Genomic DNA, 18684 nt, shown 5'->3' on the forward strand with positions numbered 1-18684 from the left:
TAGTCTGTTGGCCTCATGATGCTTATCCAGAGGTAGTCTGCCCACAGCCTCCTCCCCTGTTTTCCTCCCCTGTGATTCAGCTGTTTCTCAGAATGTAAGATATTCTGCTTAAGTTTTTTTTTTTTAGTTTTTACACAGGTTTATTCAATCTAGGCTGGATTCCATTCTGTTTCTGTTTTCCCCATTGTCTTCGGTTAGTGTGACTCTGACTTGGACTATGGAGGTGACTGTTAAACACAGCAGCACTTAGATCAAGGCTTGTAAGTATCACCACAATGGAGTCTGGCTTTTCTCCAAGAGTTTGGCTTTGGCACTGATTAAAAGTTCTTTTGTTTGATTTATGTCTGGTAACTTCTTCAGGACCACTTTGCAATGGGGGACCCTTTTAGAGGCTTTTGCCCCTGAGAACACAACACCTAGAATCATCAGGATACTCAAACCCCATCCACCACGTTAATTAAGGTGGCATTTCACAGAGGAGTAAAGTACAATCAGATTCAGATAAATCAGATTAATTTTTAAGGACCTAGTTGGGACCACTGTTACTAGGTACCTGTATGGCATTGGCACTATTTGGTATGTTGTATCACATACTGCATGTTGACCATGCATATACTTTCTGATAAATTAAAAAAGAACTTTAAAATGGAAAACTAATTATAATAGTGAAAGCCACACACATGCCATCTACTGTATCTACAGTACAAAAAGAATCTGAAATGATGTAGGTGTTATATTCTGTCTCCTGAGACGAGTCATTTGAGCTTGTAACTATGTCTCATCATCTCTACTGGCTTGCACTAGTGCTTTACAACTATGATAAATACCCACCCATCAGCAGTTCAGCTGTTCAGAAGAGGTGGGGTATGCCACAGGTAAAGTATTTAACCAAGTGAAAATGCAGGTCAGTTTTACTATATGAAAATATAATAGTTTTTCTGTTCAAATTATTGTTGTTGTGCCCGGGACACTGATGTGACTTTTTGACTTTTTTCTGTATTTAATTTGTAGTTGCCAGTAAAATAAGCTACTTAACTGGATATACTACACGTATTTTAAATATCCAGAAAAGCTGCATTCATGCGTTGGTTCTCCTGGCTTTTCACTCTGTGGACCTCCTCAGCACTGTCCCTGCTCCTCGTGGGGCTTGTGGGCAGACAGCTGGGACTTAAGGTGGGACTGCAGGGTGTTCAGACTGTGACTTGTTCTCGGTGGGGTCCACCGAGTAACCAGAGTCTCTTCCAGGATGGAGATGTGATTTTTGGTGGGCTCTTTAATCTTCATTACCAAACTCCAGCTATAGATCACGACTTCATAAAGCTGCAGCACTTCAAACCATGCACTGGGTAAAATGTTGTGAATACTGTGGTATGATAATTCTAGTGTAAGAATGCTTAAATAAATCTAGATTAGTACAGGTAGCCTTACCGAATGAATGAAAAAAGACTGATGTTACGCTTGTTCTTTCGCTCTTTGGGTCTCAGTTTAGAATACGCTCCCTTGCAGTATATGTATGCTATGGTGTTTGCACTGGAAGAAATCAATGATAATCCAACACTGCTACCAGGTGTGAAGCTCGGCTACCATATGTTTGATTGCTGTGGCCAATCACCCTGGGCTCCCCAGGCAGCACTGTCACTAGCAGGAGGAGACAGTGTCAGCTGCAATTTATCAGATGATTCTGGTGGGTATGAAGAGGAAAAAAAAGAAAAGGAGAGGTTGTTAGTTTTGTCATTATCATGTTGATGGCAATTAACAGAGGCAAAGCTGTATCTAAAACTTTGCCAAATATGGTTGTAGTGTCAGAATAATATATTTCATCTAATAATTAACATTTGTGTTTCAGTTTTGCCATTAAATAATCACCCTGTTCCCCTGATCATTGGCGGTGCTTCGTCTGTAACGGCAGAGACGCTCTCCAGGATCTTGGGGCCACTCTCTGTACCATTAGTGAGTATTTTCTTTAACATCATAAAGCTGCAATGTAGCATTTGTCTCTATTAGAGACACTATGAGGGCTGCTCACAGTGGTGCTTCAGTTATTTTTTTCTTCTTGTGTAATGTAGATCTAGTTTTGTTCCAAACTGCAGTAAAAACAAAAACTTTTGCAAATGCATATAATAAGTCTGAATTGAAATCTGTTTTAAGACGCCAGCTTCTTCTGAAAATTTGGCCAATTTCAATGTTAACTGTCTCAAATTAACTACAAATGCAAAACTTGTGTGTGTCGTTCAGATTAGTTACTTAGCAAGCTGCTCCTGTCTGAGTGACAGAGTCCAGTATCCTAACTTCTTCAGGACCATCCCCAGTGATACTTACCAAGCCCGAGCAATTGCTCAGCTTGCCATACGCTTCAATTGGACCTGGATTGGAGCAGTGGTAGCAAACAATAATTATGGCCACACAGCAATAAAACAAAATAAATGTAAGCAACTGATATATTCTTTAAACTGATTATTGTAAATGCAATGTGTAACTGAGACATTTTTCTAAAAGCCATAATGCAATGCACATGTATTTTAATATACAATTAATAGTAATTTTAGTCGCTTTCACCAGGTGACTGACAGACAGTTTGTGGCCAGTGAGGCTTGGAGCACCAGTAGTGATCTTCTCCAACATCCAGTCACTAGAAAAGTGGCAAGCGGTGTTCTTGGTGTTGCCATTAAAAGTTCAACAATACCAAGATTTGAAAACTATCTCAAAACTTTGAACCCATTTCATCGTCCCAGTGATGGGTTTTTAAGAGAATTCTGGGAAGTTGAGTTTGGATGCAGTCCTGGTGCCACTAATCTCCATTCATATTCCTCTTCGTCCCTCAAATCTCTAACTTCTACAAAGAGGACAAGCCATCCAGGAAATATTTCCACTTCACCTCCTGCAGATAAGTCTCTTCAAAAAGCTTCCCTATCAGCCTGCAGTGGGACAGAGTCCCTTGAGAGAGTGCAGAATGTCTTTACTGACGTATCTCAGCTAAGGGTGTCATATAATGTCTACCTTGCTGTTTATGCTGCAGCCCACGCCCTTCACAGCCTCCTCTCCTGCCCTGCTGACAACAGCTCCACCTGCTCTTCTCCAAAACACATCAAACCCACTGAGGTAAACACATAATAATCACACATTCCCTGAGAGTAATAGTAAAAATACCTTGGTGACTAGTGTTATTTTACAACATGAGCTGTTTCAGTAGTTTGATCATTTTACAGTTGTTGCAGCACTTGAACAAAGTGAACTTCACCACACCACAAGGGGAAGAGTTTTACTTCCAAGATGGTGATATTCCAGCAAAATATGACCTGGTTAACTGGCAGAACACTCCTGAGGGGACACTGCAACTTGTTTTAGTTGGACATGTTGTTGGCTTTGACATCCACCTTAATGAGTCAGCTATTCAGTGGAGCACAGGATCCAGTCAGGTATCAAACAGGAAAATAATTCAAGTAATGCAAATTTTGATTGATGGATTTATTTTGTGTTTGAAAATGTGAGTACATTTTTTAGGTGCCTACTTCAGTTTGCAGTGAGAACTGTCGCCCAGGATCCCGGAAGTCCAACAGGAAAGGGGAACCTGTTTGCTGCTTTGATTGTATCCCATGTGCTGAAGGGGAGATTAGCAATAAAACTGGTGGGAAAATTACAATGTTAAACATCAGAAAGCCAACGAGCTTCTAAAACACACTCACAACTACATTAGATTATTTCTGCTTCAAATTATTCTGTTTCTTCGTCCTTCTCCTGTTTTCTCACACAGGTTCTCTTTCCTGTGACCAGTGTCCATTAGAGTTCTGGTCCAATGCAAATCGAACTACTTGTGTCCCACGTCAGCTTGATTTTCTTTCCTTTAATGAAACTTTGGGTATTACTCTGACTACAGCAGCTGTGTCTGGAGCTGTAATGACAACTGCTGTGTTTGTGGTGTTTCTTCGATTCTGTCAAACACCTGTGGTGTGTACTAAATTAATGCAAACAAACATTTTTTTTGACAAATATGAATTGGATGTGGACTGTAAAACGGATTGTACCTTAACTGAAGAAATGTATTGGTTAATGTCAGCCATTCAGTGTTTCATTGTTTATATCTTCTTGTTCCATATCACTTTTTGTTTGTAGGTACGAGCCAACAACTCAGAACTGAGCTTCCTGCTTCTTCTATCACTGAAGCTCTGCTTCCTGTGCTCACTGGTTTTCATTGGACGTCCATCAGTCTGGTCTTGTCGGTTCCAGCAGGCAGCTTTTGGGATCAGCTTTGTGCTCTGTGTTTCCTGTCTCCAAGTGAAAACCATTGTGGTCCTCGCAGCATTTCGCTCAGCTCGGCCTGGTGCTGAAGCTTTGATTAAGTGGTTTGGTCCAGTTCAACAGAGAGGAAGTTTTTGCGTTTTTACTTCCATACAGGTACTAATTTTGTATTATTTACATAAGTATAGGAATATTTACATCAGTTTAAATGCATTTTATTTTCATTCAGATCATCATCTGTGCTTTGTGGCTGTCCCACAGTCCCCCTGTGCCTAAGCGTGATCTGGGTTTTCATGGGTCAAAGGTTATCCTGGAGTGTTCCATGGCATCTTTAGTGGGGTTCTCTCTGGTTCTAGGTTACATTGCCCTACTGGCTTTCACCTGTCTTATTCTGGCCTTTCTTGCTCGGAAACTTCCTGATAATTTCAATGAGGCCAAACTGATCACCTTCAGCATGTTGATCTTCTGTGCTGTCTGGGTGGCCTTTGTCCCTGCTTACGTCAGCTCTCCTGGGAAATACACAGTTGCTGTCGAGGTTTTTGCAATCTTGGCTTCTAGTTATGGTTTACTGTTCTGCATTTTTGCTCCCAAGTGCTTTATCATTCTTTTAAGACCTGAGAAAAACACCAAGAAACATCTGATGACCAGATAGTAAATTAATCTACCTGTATCAGCATGATTTAATACATTTAACATTTTATACATTTTTGTACTCTTTCAATTTATGTTGTATTCTGATTAATCAACCTGTGTTCAGTTGCTAATACTGTATTTACACTGTAGTAATGTGTTATAAAATTACTATAGTCTTTTTCTTCCAATTTTGTTAAAATGTGACACAGTACACATGAAAATTTCAGAATAAAATATACATTTCTGACATGTACGATATATTGAAATCAATGTATTTTTTTTTACTTCAGATTTATTTCTGTAATAATTACGATCTACATTGTGACGTTTTTTCAAATGATTATACCTTAACAATTCTATTTTAGTTCAGTGTTTAAAACGTTCAATATTTGTACCAAACCCGAAAAAAGAAACGAGAAATACCAATGTTGACAGATTTAAATAAAAATAAATCAAATAAGTTCAAAGGTTTTGTCTTTCTTCTATGTAAATCTTACCTATGTATTGGTATTGTTTTTTATTGATGCATCTCTTCTAGTTACATTTCTACCAAGCGTAAGACAATTAAGCTCTGTTTTAACAATTTCCTTTCTGTCTGTCTCCTGTGATCCTGGATAAATGCTCACTATAGCACTATATAAAAAGGTGTAAACACACTAAGAGTAAGATAACAGTAAGATAACATATTAACTGGAATACAAAACAAGTCAAGACTTCTATAAATTATTTACAATATATAGTCATTCCGGTTCCTTAAAGTTATGCAAAGGAAAGAAGTTTTTTCTCATGATCGTTATTTTTCTTTATATCTGACTCCTTTATTAAAGAGGAAGGTTTTAAGATTACACTTAAAAGTAGAGAGGATGTCTGCTTCCTGAATCTGAACTGGGAGCTGGTTCCATAGGAGAGGAGCTTGATGGCTAAAGGCTCTGCCTCCCTTTCTACCTTTGGAAAGTCTGGGAACCACAGGTAGGCCTGCATTCTGAGATCAAAGTGGTCTACTGGGATGATATGGAACTATGAGGTCTTTTATATATGATGGAGCCTGACCTCTCAGAGCTTTATATGTAAGAAGCAGAATTTTAAATTCTATTCTAAATTTAATGGGAAGCCAATGGGGAGAAGCTAGTGAAGGTGAAATATGATCTCTCTTGCTAGTTCCAGTCAGCACTCTTGCTGCAGCATTTTGGATTAATTGCAGGCTCTTTAGGGAGTTACTGGGGCATCCTGAAAGTAGGGAATTACAGTAGTCCATCCTAGAGGTAACTAATGTATAGACCAGTTTTTCGGCATCACTTTGAGACAGGATGCTCCTAATTTTGGCAATGTTCCGTAGGTTGAAGAAGGCTGTTCTAGAGATTTGTTTTATATGTAAGGTAAAGGACAAATCCTGATCACAAATAACTCCAAGGTTCCTTGCAGTAGTACTGGAGGCCAGACTTATGCCATCTAGAGTAACAATATGGTTGGACATCATATTTCTGAGATTTTTGGGCCCAAATACTATGACTTCAGTTTTGTCTGAGTTTAGAAGTAAAACACTGTGGGACATCGAGCCTTTCTGTCTTGTAGGCATGCTTGAAGCTTGATTAACTGATTATTTTCATCTGGTTCCATAGATAAATATAGCTGGGTATCATCAGCATAGCAGTGGAAATTTATGGAGTGTTTTCTAATAATGTTGCCTAAAGGAGACATATATAAAGTAAAAAGTATTGGTCCTAACACAGAGACTTGTGGAACTCCATAGCTAACCTTTGTGTGCATGGAGGATTCATCATTAACATGAACAAACTGAAATGTATCAGATAGAAAAGATTTAAACCAACCTAGTGCAGTTCCTTTAATCCCAATTTAATGTTCCCGTCTCTATAATAAAATGTTATGATCAATGGTATCAAATGCAGCACTAAAATCTAACAGAACAAGTATAGAGATGAGTCCATTATCTGAGGCCATGAGAAGATCGTTGGTGACTTTTACCAGTGCTGTTTCTGTACTTTGATGAACTCTAAATCCTGACTGAAAGTCTTCGTACAAATTATCCCTATAAAGGTGTTCACATAGTTGTGCAACTACTTTTTCAAGGATTTTAGAAATAAAGGGGATATTGGATATTGGTCTGTAATTTGCTAAAAAACCTGGGTCAAGACAGGGTTTTTTAAGTAGTGGTTTAATTACAGCTACCTTATAGGCCTGTGGTACATAGCCTGTTTCTAAAGATAGATTGATGATATCTAATAATAAATATCTTCCTTGAGCAGTCTAGTTGGAAGAGGGTCTAGCAGACAGGTTGTTGGTTCAGATAAGGTAATAATTGAAGTTAGCTCAGCGAAATCAATGGGTAAAAACTTTCTAAGAGGGATTGGTGATTCTACCACTGCTGTACGTGAAAATCTATCTGTAATATTTGTAGGGAGGATCTGGTGAATTCTTTCTCTAATAGCTACAATTTTATTCATAAAGAAAGTCATAAAGTCATTGCTGCTCAGAGTTAAAGGAAAACTAGGCTCAACAGAACTATGGCTCTTAGTCAGCCTGGCTACAATGCTGAACAGAAACCGGGGGTTGTTCTTGTTTTCTTCTATTAATGATGAATAATATGCTGTTCTGGCATCACGGAGAGCTTTTTTGTACATTTTTAAACTATTTTTCCAGGCTACATGACGCCACTTCCTTACTAACTTTCGTGTTGCTTGTTTTAAGGTGCGAGTTTGCGAACTATACCATGGAGACCGCCTCTTCTGGTTTACAGACAGAAAAGAGTTGTGCAGAAATATTGTTAAATTATCTGTTTCAATTCCATACGGGCAAGTTCTAAGGTGTGACTAAAACAGTGAGTGGGTTTATTTACATTTTGGGAAAAACTAATTGAATCTAATACTGAATTAAATGCAGTGTTGAGACAGTTACTGTCAGCATCTACATGAATGTTAAAGTCACCCACTTTAATGACTTTATCTGTACTAAGCACTAAATCAGATAGAAAATCAGAAAATTCAAGGGACTGGAGGACGGTACACGATAACAAATAATAGTGGATTTTGAGTTTTCCAGTTGGGTGTGAAAGGCTAAGAGTAAGGCTCTCAAATGAGTTATAACTATGTTTAGGTCTGGGGTTTATTGATAAGCTAGAATGGAAGATTGCTGCTACTCCTCCACCTCGGCCTGTGCTTCTAGGAACATGATAATTATGATGACTTGGGGGGTTGACTCTTTTAGACTGACATATTCTTCCTGCTGCAAACAAGTTTCAGTAAGACAAAATAAATCGAATCGATGATCGCTAGGTAAGTCATTTACTAACAGAGATTTAAAAGACAGAGATCTTCTCTTCTTCTTTTCCTTTCGGCAGTTCCCTTTCAGGAGTCGCCACAGCGAATCATGTGCCTCCATCTAACCCTGTCCTCTGCATCCTCTTCACTCTCACCAACTAACTTCATGTCCTCCTTCACTACATCCATAAATATCCTCTTTGTTCTTCCTCTAGACCTCAGCATCCTTCTACCGATATATTCCCAGTTTCTCCTCTGAACATGTCCAAACCACCTCAATCTGGCGTCTCTGACTTTATCTCCAAAACATCTAACATGAGCTGTCCCTCTGATGTCCTCATTCCTGATCCTGTCCATCCTCGTCACTCCCAAAGAGAACCTTAACATCTTAAGCTCTGCTACCTCCAGCTCTGCCTCCTGTCTTTTCTTCAGTGCCACTGTCTCTAAGCCGAACAACATCTCTGGTCTCACCACCGTCTTGAACACCTTTCCTTTCATTCTCGCTGATACTCTTTTATCACACAACACACCTGACACTTTTCTCCACCTGTTCCAACCTGCCTGCACTCGTCTCTTCACCTCTTTTCCACACTTACCGTTGCTCTGAACCGTTGACCCTAAGTACTTAAAGTCCTGCACCTTCTTCACCTCTGCTCCCTGTAACCTCACCGTTCCACCTGGGTCCCTCTCATTCACACACATGTATTCTGTCTTGCTGCGGCTAAGCTTCATTCCTCTGTTTTCCAGAGCAGACCTCCACCTCTCTAGATTTTCCTCCACCTGCTCCCTGCTCTCACTACAAATCACAATGTCATCTGCAAACATCATAGTCCATGGAGATTCCTGTCTAACCTCATCTGTCAGCCTGTCCATCACAAGAGCAAACAAGAAGGGGCTCAGAGCCGATCCTTGATGCAGACCCACCTCCACCTTGAACTCTTCTGTCACACCTACAGCACACCTCACCACGGTATTACAGCTCTCATACATGTCCTGCACCACTCTAACATACTTCTCTGCCACTCCAGACGTCCTCATACAATACCACAGCTCCTCTCTCTGCACCCTGTCATACGCTTTCTCTAAATCTACGAAGACACAATCCAACTCCCTCTGACCTTCTCTGTACTTCTCCATCAGCATCCTCAAAGCAAATACTGCATCTGTTGTACTCTTTCTAGGCATGAAACCATATTGCTGCTCACAAATGTTCACCTCTGCCCTTAGCCGAGCTTCCACTACTCTTTCCCACAACTTCATTGTGTGGCTCATCAGCTTTATTTCTCTGTAGTTGCCACAGTTCTGCACATCTCCCTTGTTCTTAAAAATTGGTACCAGTACACTTCTCCTCCAGTCCTCAGGCATCCTCTCACTCTCCAAGATCTTGTTAAACAAACTAGTCAGAAACTCTACTGCCATCTCTCCTAGACACTTCCATACCTCCACAGGCATATCATCAGGACCAACTGCCTTTCCACTCTTCATCCTCTTTAATGTCCTCCTCACTTCACTCTTACTGATCTTTGTTACTTCCTGCTCCACACCAGTCACCACTTCTACTCTTTGTTCACTTTCATTTTCCTCATTCATCAACTCTTCAAAGTTCTCCTGACATCTTCCCATCACACTCCTGGCACCTGTCAATACATTTCCCTCCTTATCTTTAATCACACTAACCTGCTGCACATCCTTCCCATTTCTATCTCTTTGTCTGGCCAACCTGTACAAATCCATCTCTCCCTCTTTAGTGTCCAACCTAGCATACAAGTCCTCATATGCTCTTTGTTTGGCCTTTTCCACCTCTACCTTCACCTTACGCTGTATCTCCCTGAACTCCTGCCTACTCTCTTCAGTCCTCTCAGTGTCCCACTTCTTCTTAGCTAACCTCTTTCCCTGTATACACTCCTGAACTTCCTCGTTCCACCACCAAGTCTCCTTGTCCACTTTCCTCTTTCCAGATGACACACCGAGTACCCTCCTACCTGTCTCCTTGATCAAATTAGCTGTAGTGGTCCAGTCATCTGGAAGCACCTCCAAACCACCCAAAGTCTGTCTCAGCTCCTTCCTGAAAACTAAGCGACATTCTTCCTTTTTTCAACTTCCAGCACTTCGTCCTCTGTTCTGCCTTAGTCCTCTTCATCTTCCTCACCACCAGCATTATTTTACACACCACCATCCTGTGTTGTGTGGCTACACTCTCCCTTACCAATGCTTTACAGTCACTGATCTCTTTCAGATTACAACGTCTACACAAGATGTCGTCCACCTGAGTGCTTCTACCTCTGCTCTTATATGTCACCCTATGTTCCTTCCTCTTCTGGAAGAAAGTGTTCACTACAGCCATTTCCATCCTCTTTGCAAAGTCTACCACCATCTGTCCTTCTGCGTTCCTGTCCTGAAGACCAAACCTGCCCATTCACCTACATGCCCATTAAAATCTGCACCAATCACCACTCTCTCACCTGTGGGGATGCTCTGCATCACTTCATCTAACTCACTCCAGAATTTCTCCTTCTCTTCTAACTCACATCCTACCTGTGGGGCATAACCACTAACAACATTGAACATCACCCCTATAATTTCCAGCTTCAGACTCATCAACCTGTCTGATACTCTTTTCACCTCTAGAACATTCCTCACCTACTCCTCTTTCAGGATAACTCCTACTCCATTTCTCTTCCCATCTGACCCATGGTAGAACAACTTGAACCCTGCTTCTAAGCTTCTAGCCTTGCTACCTTTCCACCTGGTCTCCTGGACACACAGTATGTCCACCTTACTTCTCTGCATCATGTCGATCAACTGTCTAGCCTTCCCTGTCATAGTGCCAACATTCAAAGTCCCTACTGTCAATCCTACATTCTTAGCTTTCCTCTTCTCTCTCTGCCTACGAACACACCTTCCTCCTCTCTTTCTTCGTCTTCGACCAACAGTAGTCCAATTTCCACCAGTACCCTGTAGGTCAACAGCACCGTTGCCGGTCGTTGTTGACCTGAAGTCATTGTCACGATTCGCATGTTTGATTTGGCACATGTTTTACGTCGGATGCCCTTCCTACCACAACCCTTTATCCAGACTTGGGACTGGCACAAGAAGAGACTGTCTTGTGCTCCTTTGCGATTGCATTAAAAGAGATCTGATATTTAATAATCCACATTTAATAGTTTTGGGGATTTGTTCTGTAAGAGGAGTAGTCTTAACTTTTATTAGGTTATCATGATTAACTCCTCCTATTGTTGTCTTTACTTTATTTAATTTAGTTGATCGGGGGACAGACACGGTCTCTATAGGTATGTGGGAGTTGTTGGGGGGTGACAGTTGTAGGCTCGACTCTGGATTATCATACTTTTGGTTGTCTAATAACAACCAGTTCTCCAGTTTTCTACCACTATCCAAAGACATGTATGTCAGTTAATTGGTGAGTCTACACTGTGTGAATGTGAGAGTGAATAGTTGTCTTTCTGTGTATTTCTCTCCGTGTCGGCCCTGAGATAGACTAGAGACCTGTCCCGGACGTACCTCTTCTCTTGCCAAATGACAGCTGGGATAGGCTCCAGCCGCTCATCATCGTGAATAGGATAAGTGGTTAAGATAATGGATGGATGTATAGATTATTTCCTACTTGTAAAGGCAAACAAGATGGAAAACACGATATCATGTTCATTTCTTAAAGGATGGATGTTTTCTACTGATGGGGGTTCACTGAATGTATCGGGTTCCCTTTAGATTTTCTTTGCTTGTGCCCTTTAGTCAGCATGAGTCACTCAGTAAATGCTCACAGGAATATTGTGCATTTGTTAACAGTATAGCATTTAATGTTGTTGAGTGCTAGACACAATTAAAACAGGTCAAGAGTGTACAACAAATATATTACACACACACTTCCTATTTCCACCACACACACTGAGCACTTGGGATACAGAGGAGGGATTTAGGCTTGTATTCATGTGTCATCATGTTTACCTGCTTGCAATACTGCTTTACATCTATTATAAAAACCCACATAAACAGTTCATCTGATCAGAGGAAGAGGGGGTATGTCACAGTTGAGATCCTGTCAGTTCCCAAATCAGGTCATTTACAGTATGATGCTTGAATTGTTGATTTGCTAAACAGGTAAGTGTCAGTATTGACTGTTTCCTCCTGTACATACAGTATTTAAATATCAGTTGTCAGTGTACAAGCTACCTAACTGGATATACTGTTCATTCTTTAAATGTGCAGAACAGCTGCATCCATGTGTTGGTTCTCCTGGCTTTTCACTCTGTGGACCTTTAAGGCCCTGTCCCTGCTCCTCGTGGGGCTTGTGGGCAGACAACTGGGACTCAGGGTGGGACTGCACAGCGTTCAGACTGTGACTTGCTCTCGGTGGGGTCCACCGAGTGACGGGAGTCTGTTCCAGGATGGAAATGTAATTATTGGTGGGCTCTTTAATCTTCATTACCAAACTCCAGCTATAGACCAAGACTACACTCAGCTGCCGCACTACAAACCGTGCACTGGGTAAAATTCTGAGATTATTTGCTGTGATAATGACCAAACTGGTGGCTTTGTTCAATCAATGGAAATGCTGACAAATTGTTTTTCTCACTCAAATTGTTTTGTGCTCTCAGTTTAGAATATCCTCCTTTGCAGGGTATGTATGCTATGATGTTTGCATTGGAGGAAATCAATGAGAATCCAACACTGCTACCAGGTTTAAAGCTGGGCTACCATATCTTTGATTACTGTGGCCGACCACCCTGGGCTCCCCAGGCAACACTGTCACTAGCAGGAGGAGACAGTAACACCTGTAATTTAACAGATGATTCTGGTGCGTACGGACAGACAGATGAAAAAAAAAAAGGAGATGTGGCTTGTGTATCTCTGTCAGGCAGATAGTAAACGATGAGAGTGAAATAAATACACAGCTATGTCTAAAAAGAAAGATTAAAACCATTTTCAGTTGTGTACGTTGTATTATTCAAGTAACATTGATGCTGTGTTTCATTTAGATGGTCAGCCTGTTCCCCTGATTATCGGTGCTTCTTCAACAGTAACAGCCGAGATTCTAGCCAGAATCTTGGGGCCACTCTCTGTACCTTTAGTGAGTATTGTTTTAAAAAGTGCACTGTGGTTTTCTATCCTCCTTACTTTCAGGGAGTCTGTGCCTTCTTTAATATCATCTTCTACTCCAAGCACTTCTCTGCTCTCTATCGTTTTATGCTAAATTAAAAGTTGAAGTTTTTTCTTAGGGTATAAAAACAACAACTTTTAAGGAAGAAATGAAAAGGTCTAAATATATAATGTTGTGATTTGTTAGCTTATTTTGTATTGAGAAATTCAATCAGCAAAATAATTTGATAAAACTGATAAGTGGAGAAAAATGTTCTATAGTTGCCTGTGGCCTTTGTGTTATATTGTATTAAATTGTATTATAATACAGTACATCAGTAAATGCACTCCTCTGCTAAAAGTGCAACACCTGTGTGTCTTTAGATGCAGTTTTGTTCCAAACTGCTGTGAACACAAATACTTTTGCAAATGCATATAATAACTCATAATAATAATAACATCATAATACAACATAATAACATCAGCTTCTTCTAAAAATTTCAATGTCTCAAATTAACTACAAAAACAACACTTGTGTGTGTCTTTCAGATTAGTTACTTAGCAAGCTGCCCATGTCTTAGTAACAGAGTGCAGTATCCTAACTTCTTCAGGACCATCCCCAGTGATTTTTACCAAGTCAAAGCCATTGCTCAGCTTGCCATAAGCTTCAATTGGACCTGGATTGGGGCAGTAATTGAAAACCAGAATTATGGCCACACAGCAATAAAGGTATTTTACTTATTTTTGAGTAAAGTATTTTACTCAAAAATTACACTATGAGTAAAAGTGGTAAATGCTTTATTTATTTCAGATATTTCAGGAGGAGACTCAGGGGGCAGGGGTGTGTCTGGCATTCATAGAGATTCTCACCAGGGAAACTATTGTGAGTGATGCCAGACGAGCAGCACTCACAATCCAGGCCTCAACCCCAAGAGTGATTTTGGTCTTTGCCTGGTATACAGATGTTAGGGAACTGTTCCTGCAGCTGGTCAAGATTAATGTGAGAAGATGTAGTAACATTCTATAAGGAGTAAATGCAATATTAAACAGAATCATTTGACTGTATAAGAATTTTGCCCTTTTAAATATAGATTTTGACTGTGCTTGTGTGTACTTGCTGTCACCAGGTGACTGACAGACAGTTTGTGGCCAGTGAGTCTTGGAGCACCAGTGGTGACATTCTTCAAGATCCAGAGACTAGGAAAGTGGCAAGTGGTGTTCTTGGTGTTGCCATTAGAAGTTCAACAATACCAGGATTTGAAAATTATCTCAAAAGTTTGAACCCATTTCATCGTCCAAGTGATGGGTTTTTAAGAGAATTCTGGGAAGTTGAGTTTGGATGCAGTCCTGGTGCCACTAATCTCCATTCATATTCCTCTTCATCCCTCAAATCTCTAACTTCTATAAAGAGGACAAGCCATCCATCAAATACTTCCACTTCACCTCCTGCAGATAAGTCTCTTCAAAAAGCTTCCCTATCAGCCTGCAGTGGGACAGAGTCCCTTGAGAGAGTGCAGAATGTCTTTACTGACGTATCTCAGCTAAGGGTGTCATATAATGTCTACCTTGCTGTTTATGCTGCAGCCCACGCCCTTCACAGCCTCCTCTCCTGCCCTGCTGACAACAGCTCCACCTGCTCTTCTCCAAAACACATCAAACCCACTGAGGTAAACACATAATAATCACACATTCCCTGAGAGTAATAGTAAAAATACCTTGGTGACTAGTGTTATTTTACAACATGAGCTGTTTCAGTAGTTTGATCATTTTACAGTTGTTGCAGCACTTGAACAAAGTGAACTTCACCACACCACAAGGGGAAGAGTTTTACTTCCAAGATGGTGATATTCCAGCAAAATATGACCTGGTTAACTGGCAGAACACTCCTGAGGGGACACTGCAACTTATTTTAGTTGGACATGTTGTTGGCTTTGACATCCACCTTAATGAGTCAGCTATTCAGTGGAGCACAGGATCCAGTCAGGTATCAAACAGGAAAATAATTCAAGTAATGCAAATTTTGATTGATGGATACTTTGATGTTTCACTACATTTATTTTGTGTTTGAAAATGCGTGTTAATTTTTTAGGTGCCTACTTCAGTTTGCAGTGAGAACTGTCCCCCAGGAACCCGGAAATCCAACAGGAAAGGGGAACCTGTTTGCTGCTTTGATTGTATCCCATGTGCTGAAGGGGAGATTAGCAATAAAACTGGTGGGAAAATTACAATGTTAAACATCAGAAACCAAAGAGCTTCTAAAACACACTCACAACTACATTAGAATATTTCTGCTTCAAATTATTCTGTGTCTTCGTCCTTCTCCTGTTTTCTCACACAGGTTCTCTTTACTGTGACCAGTGTCCATTAGAGTTCTGGTCCAATGCAAATCAAACTTCCTGTGTCCTTCGTCAGCTTGATTTTCTTTCCTTTAATGAAACTTTGGGCATTACTCTGACTACAGCAGCTGTGTCTGGAGCTGTAATGACAACTGCTGTGTTTGTGGTGTTTCTTTGCTACCGTCAAACTCCTGTGGTGTGTACAAAAAACATATGTAACCAAATGTGTTGTTCTAGAAATCTTAATTGATTGTTCCCTGTGAAATATAGATTCTAGCTTTACTTGGTTGTTTAATATTCTTGTTGCATATCACTTTTTGTTTGTAGGTACGAGCCAACAACTCAGAACTGAGCTTCCTTCTTCTTCTATCACTGAAGCTCTGCTTCCTGTGCTCACTGGTTTTCATTGGACGTCCATCAGTCTGGTCTTGTCGGTTCCAGCAGGCAGCTTTTGGGATCAGTTTTGTACTTTGCGTTTCCTGTCTTCAAGTGAAAACTATTGTGGTCCTTGCAGCATTTCGCTCAGCTCGTCCTGGTGCTGAAGCCTTGATTAAGTGGTTTGGTCCAGTTCAACAGAGGGGAAGTGTTTGTGTTTTTACTTGTGTACAGGTACTAAAATGTGCTTTAAAAAAGTTTGTGAATATTTACAGGAGTATTGGTAATGTGCAGTTTGCATTATTTAATTACGTTTTATTTCATCCAGATCATCATCTGTGCTGTATGGCTGTCCCTCAGTCCCCCTGTGCCTAAGCGTGATCTGGGTTTTCATGGGTCAAAGGTCACCCTGGAGTGTTCCATGGCATCTTTAGTGGGGTTCTCTCTGGTTCTAGGTTACATTGGCCTGCTGGCTTTCACCTGTCTCATTCTGGCCTTTCTTGCTCGGAAACTCCCTGATAATTTCAATGAGGCCAAACTGATCACCTTCAGCATGTTGATCTTCTGTGCTGTCTGGGTGGCCTTTGTCCCTGCTTACGTCAGCTCTCCTGGGAAATACACGGTTGCTGTCGAGGTTTTTGCAATCTTGGCTTCTAGTTATGGTTTACTGTTCTGCATATTTGCTCCCAAGTGCTTTATCATTCTTTTAAGACCTGAGAAAAACACCAAGAAACATCTGATGACCAGATAGTAAAGTAATCTACCTGTATCAGCATGATTTAATACATTTAACATTTTATACATTTTTGTACTCTTTTTATGTTGTATTATATTAATCAACCTGTGATGGACCTGATGTCCAGATACCATAAAAAAATCATCAATGTACACAATCACTTCACAATAAACAACAATAAACATTTCAAATACTCAAATACTTATTGTTTAGACCCAATTAGTTTTCTTTTCTTTTCTTTTTGATTTCCATTCATTTATTATATTTTTCAGTATTGTATAATGAAATATAATTACAATATAAAAGCAGGATGTATTAACAATTATTAAACCTATGTTGCTAATAGTGTATCTCTATTGGTTAAAGCCATGTTTCTAATTAATAATATTTACAAAACCTTTGACAAAATAAAATAGTTGTCACTGTTTAGTCATTTAGAAATAACAGTATGACAGCAAGTCCCTTTTTAGAGTTTGTCACACTGTCTTATTTTTACCTTTGGATCACAGACTGTAGATTAAGCTTTATCAGAAGACATATCCTATTTAGTGCAGTGACCATGAGACCTCAAAAGATTCCAACTATAGAAAAACCCATGTATTCAGTACACAGAAAACACGAGAGAAACCCAGGCATTCAAGGACGGGCCTCACCGTGTACAAGTAGTTTCTCAAATGTGCGTTTGTGTTTGACTGTACATAGAATAGTCAGTGCCAAATTGATTTTCCTTAAGTACTAGCAAGGCAAGTTGAAACGTTTGCCTGATGTGTTTCCCCTGCTGTCCCTAGATCCTTTTCCACTGCCTATTTAAGGCTGATTTCCAAACTGTAGCATGCTTAAGTGGATTAATGCTGATAGTTGGCAGAGGGTACGGGACCTAAGGTCTCAGGCCAGAGAGGAAAACTTTTATCCTAATCTAATCCTAATCCATTTTATCTTTACTCACAGGCCTGGTCTGATTGGTCAAATGAGGCGAACAGTTTTTACACTCTATAACAACATTGACAATGGAATCCTAGGCTCAGACTCATTCATTGACAGGAGCCATGAATACGTGAATCAAAGATGTAGGTCTCTACCCTGTGGTGAGAGTCAGGACTGCAAGTCTGTACTGCACTGAATGTTAATAAAAGCTTGTGAGGATGAAGCTGAGAGTGTTCACTTTATGACTCAGTAACTGAGAACAGAGCTTTCTACTTCCTCTGCCACTCAAGATCTACTTCCTGTTATAACTTGAAAGTTACTGGATGTTTGTTTTGCCTTTTGTTTTTTTTATGTAATTTGTAATTTGTCGTTACCTTACCCTAAAGTTGTTAAACCTAACAGTGTTTTGTGTGGGTTCCTGTCCCATCAAATGGTTTTAACATTATTTTCACCCATGATGCCAAATACTTTACACTACGCTGAATCACGTGCTGTATTAATGCTTTGTCCAATTTTTATTTTATTTTTTATCTATTTTTTAGATATGTTTATATATGACAAGTGTTTATTAAATTAAGTGGTGTATTAGACATTTAATCACATTAATGGTGTTAACACATCACTAACACAAAGTCTTCCGGTAAACACTTCGCACATATGGTTCAGGTGTTCTAGTTCATCTTGCAGATGGCGGACGCCACCATACCAGCACCAACAGCCGTAGCAATCAGTGAGGCACCCAAGGTAATCAGAGACAAGGCGATGCCCACCACCACAAGCTGTCGGAGATGAAGCCGAACTCTGCGATAATGTTTTGCAGGCTTTTGTTGCGTTTCATCATGAGAAAGTTGCTTACGTTCACGGCCTCTATTTTTCTTTGTCCAAATTTTTATTGCTGCTGGGTTTCCACTTTGTAATACTAAATCATCTGATGGCCATTTCCTGACAAACACAATGACCTGTGTTAGCAATAACAGTCCCTCACAGTTGCAGGTACAGTGAAAAAGACTGCTAAGTCATTAATTCTTTCATGTTAAAGTCACTCACATAAAGTTAGATGAGCAGTTCATAGATT

At 40.2% G+C, this 18684-nt stretch overlaps 2 protein-coding genes across 2 annotated transcripts; both read left to right on the forward strand.

The window, feature by feature from the left end:
- Window positions 1-773: 773 nt before the first annotated feature.
- On the forward strand, window positions 774-4888 carry LOC137129163 (extracellular calcium-sensing receptor-like). The gene is made up of 9 exons (XM_067508086.1): window positions 774-864; window positions 1124-1346; window positions 1485-1684; window positions 1847-1950; window positions 3207-3416; window positions 3502-3625; window positions 3752-3945; window positions 4111-4392; window positions 4466-4888. Exons 1-9 carry the CDS (start codon window positions 774-776, stop codon window positions 4886-4888), a joined length of 1851 nt encoding a protein of 616 aa, XP_067364187.1.
- A 3260-nt stretch (window positions 4889-8148) lies between these two features.
- On the forward strand, window positions 8149-16700 carry LOC137129164 (extracellular calcium-sensing receptor-like). The gene is made up of 12 exons (XM_067508087.1): window positions 8149-8159; window positions 12758-12957; window positions 13139-13230; window positions 13788-13967; window positions 14050-14238; window positions 14366-14588; window positions 14691-14905; window positions 15013-15222; window positions 15328-15451; window positions 15577-15770; window positions 15902-16183; window positions 16278-16700. The coding sequence occupies exons 1-12, from the start codon at window positions 8149-8151 to the stop codon at window positions 16698-16700; spliced, it is 2343 nt and encodes a 780-aa protein (XP_067364188.1).
- The last annotated feature ends 1984 nt before the right edge of the window (window positions 16701-18684 follow it).

This window comes from Channa argus, chromosome 6 (assembly GCF_033026475.1).
Source record: "Channa argus isolate prfri chromosome 6, Channa argus male v1.0, whole genome shotgun sequence".
NCBI lineage: Eukaryota > Metazoa > Chordata > Actinopteri > Anabantiformes > Channidae > Channa > Channa argus.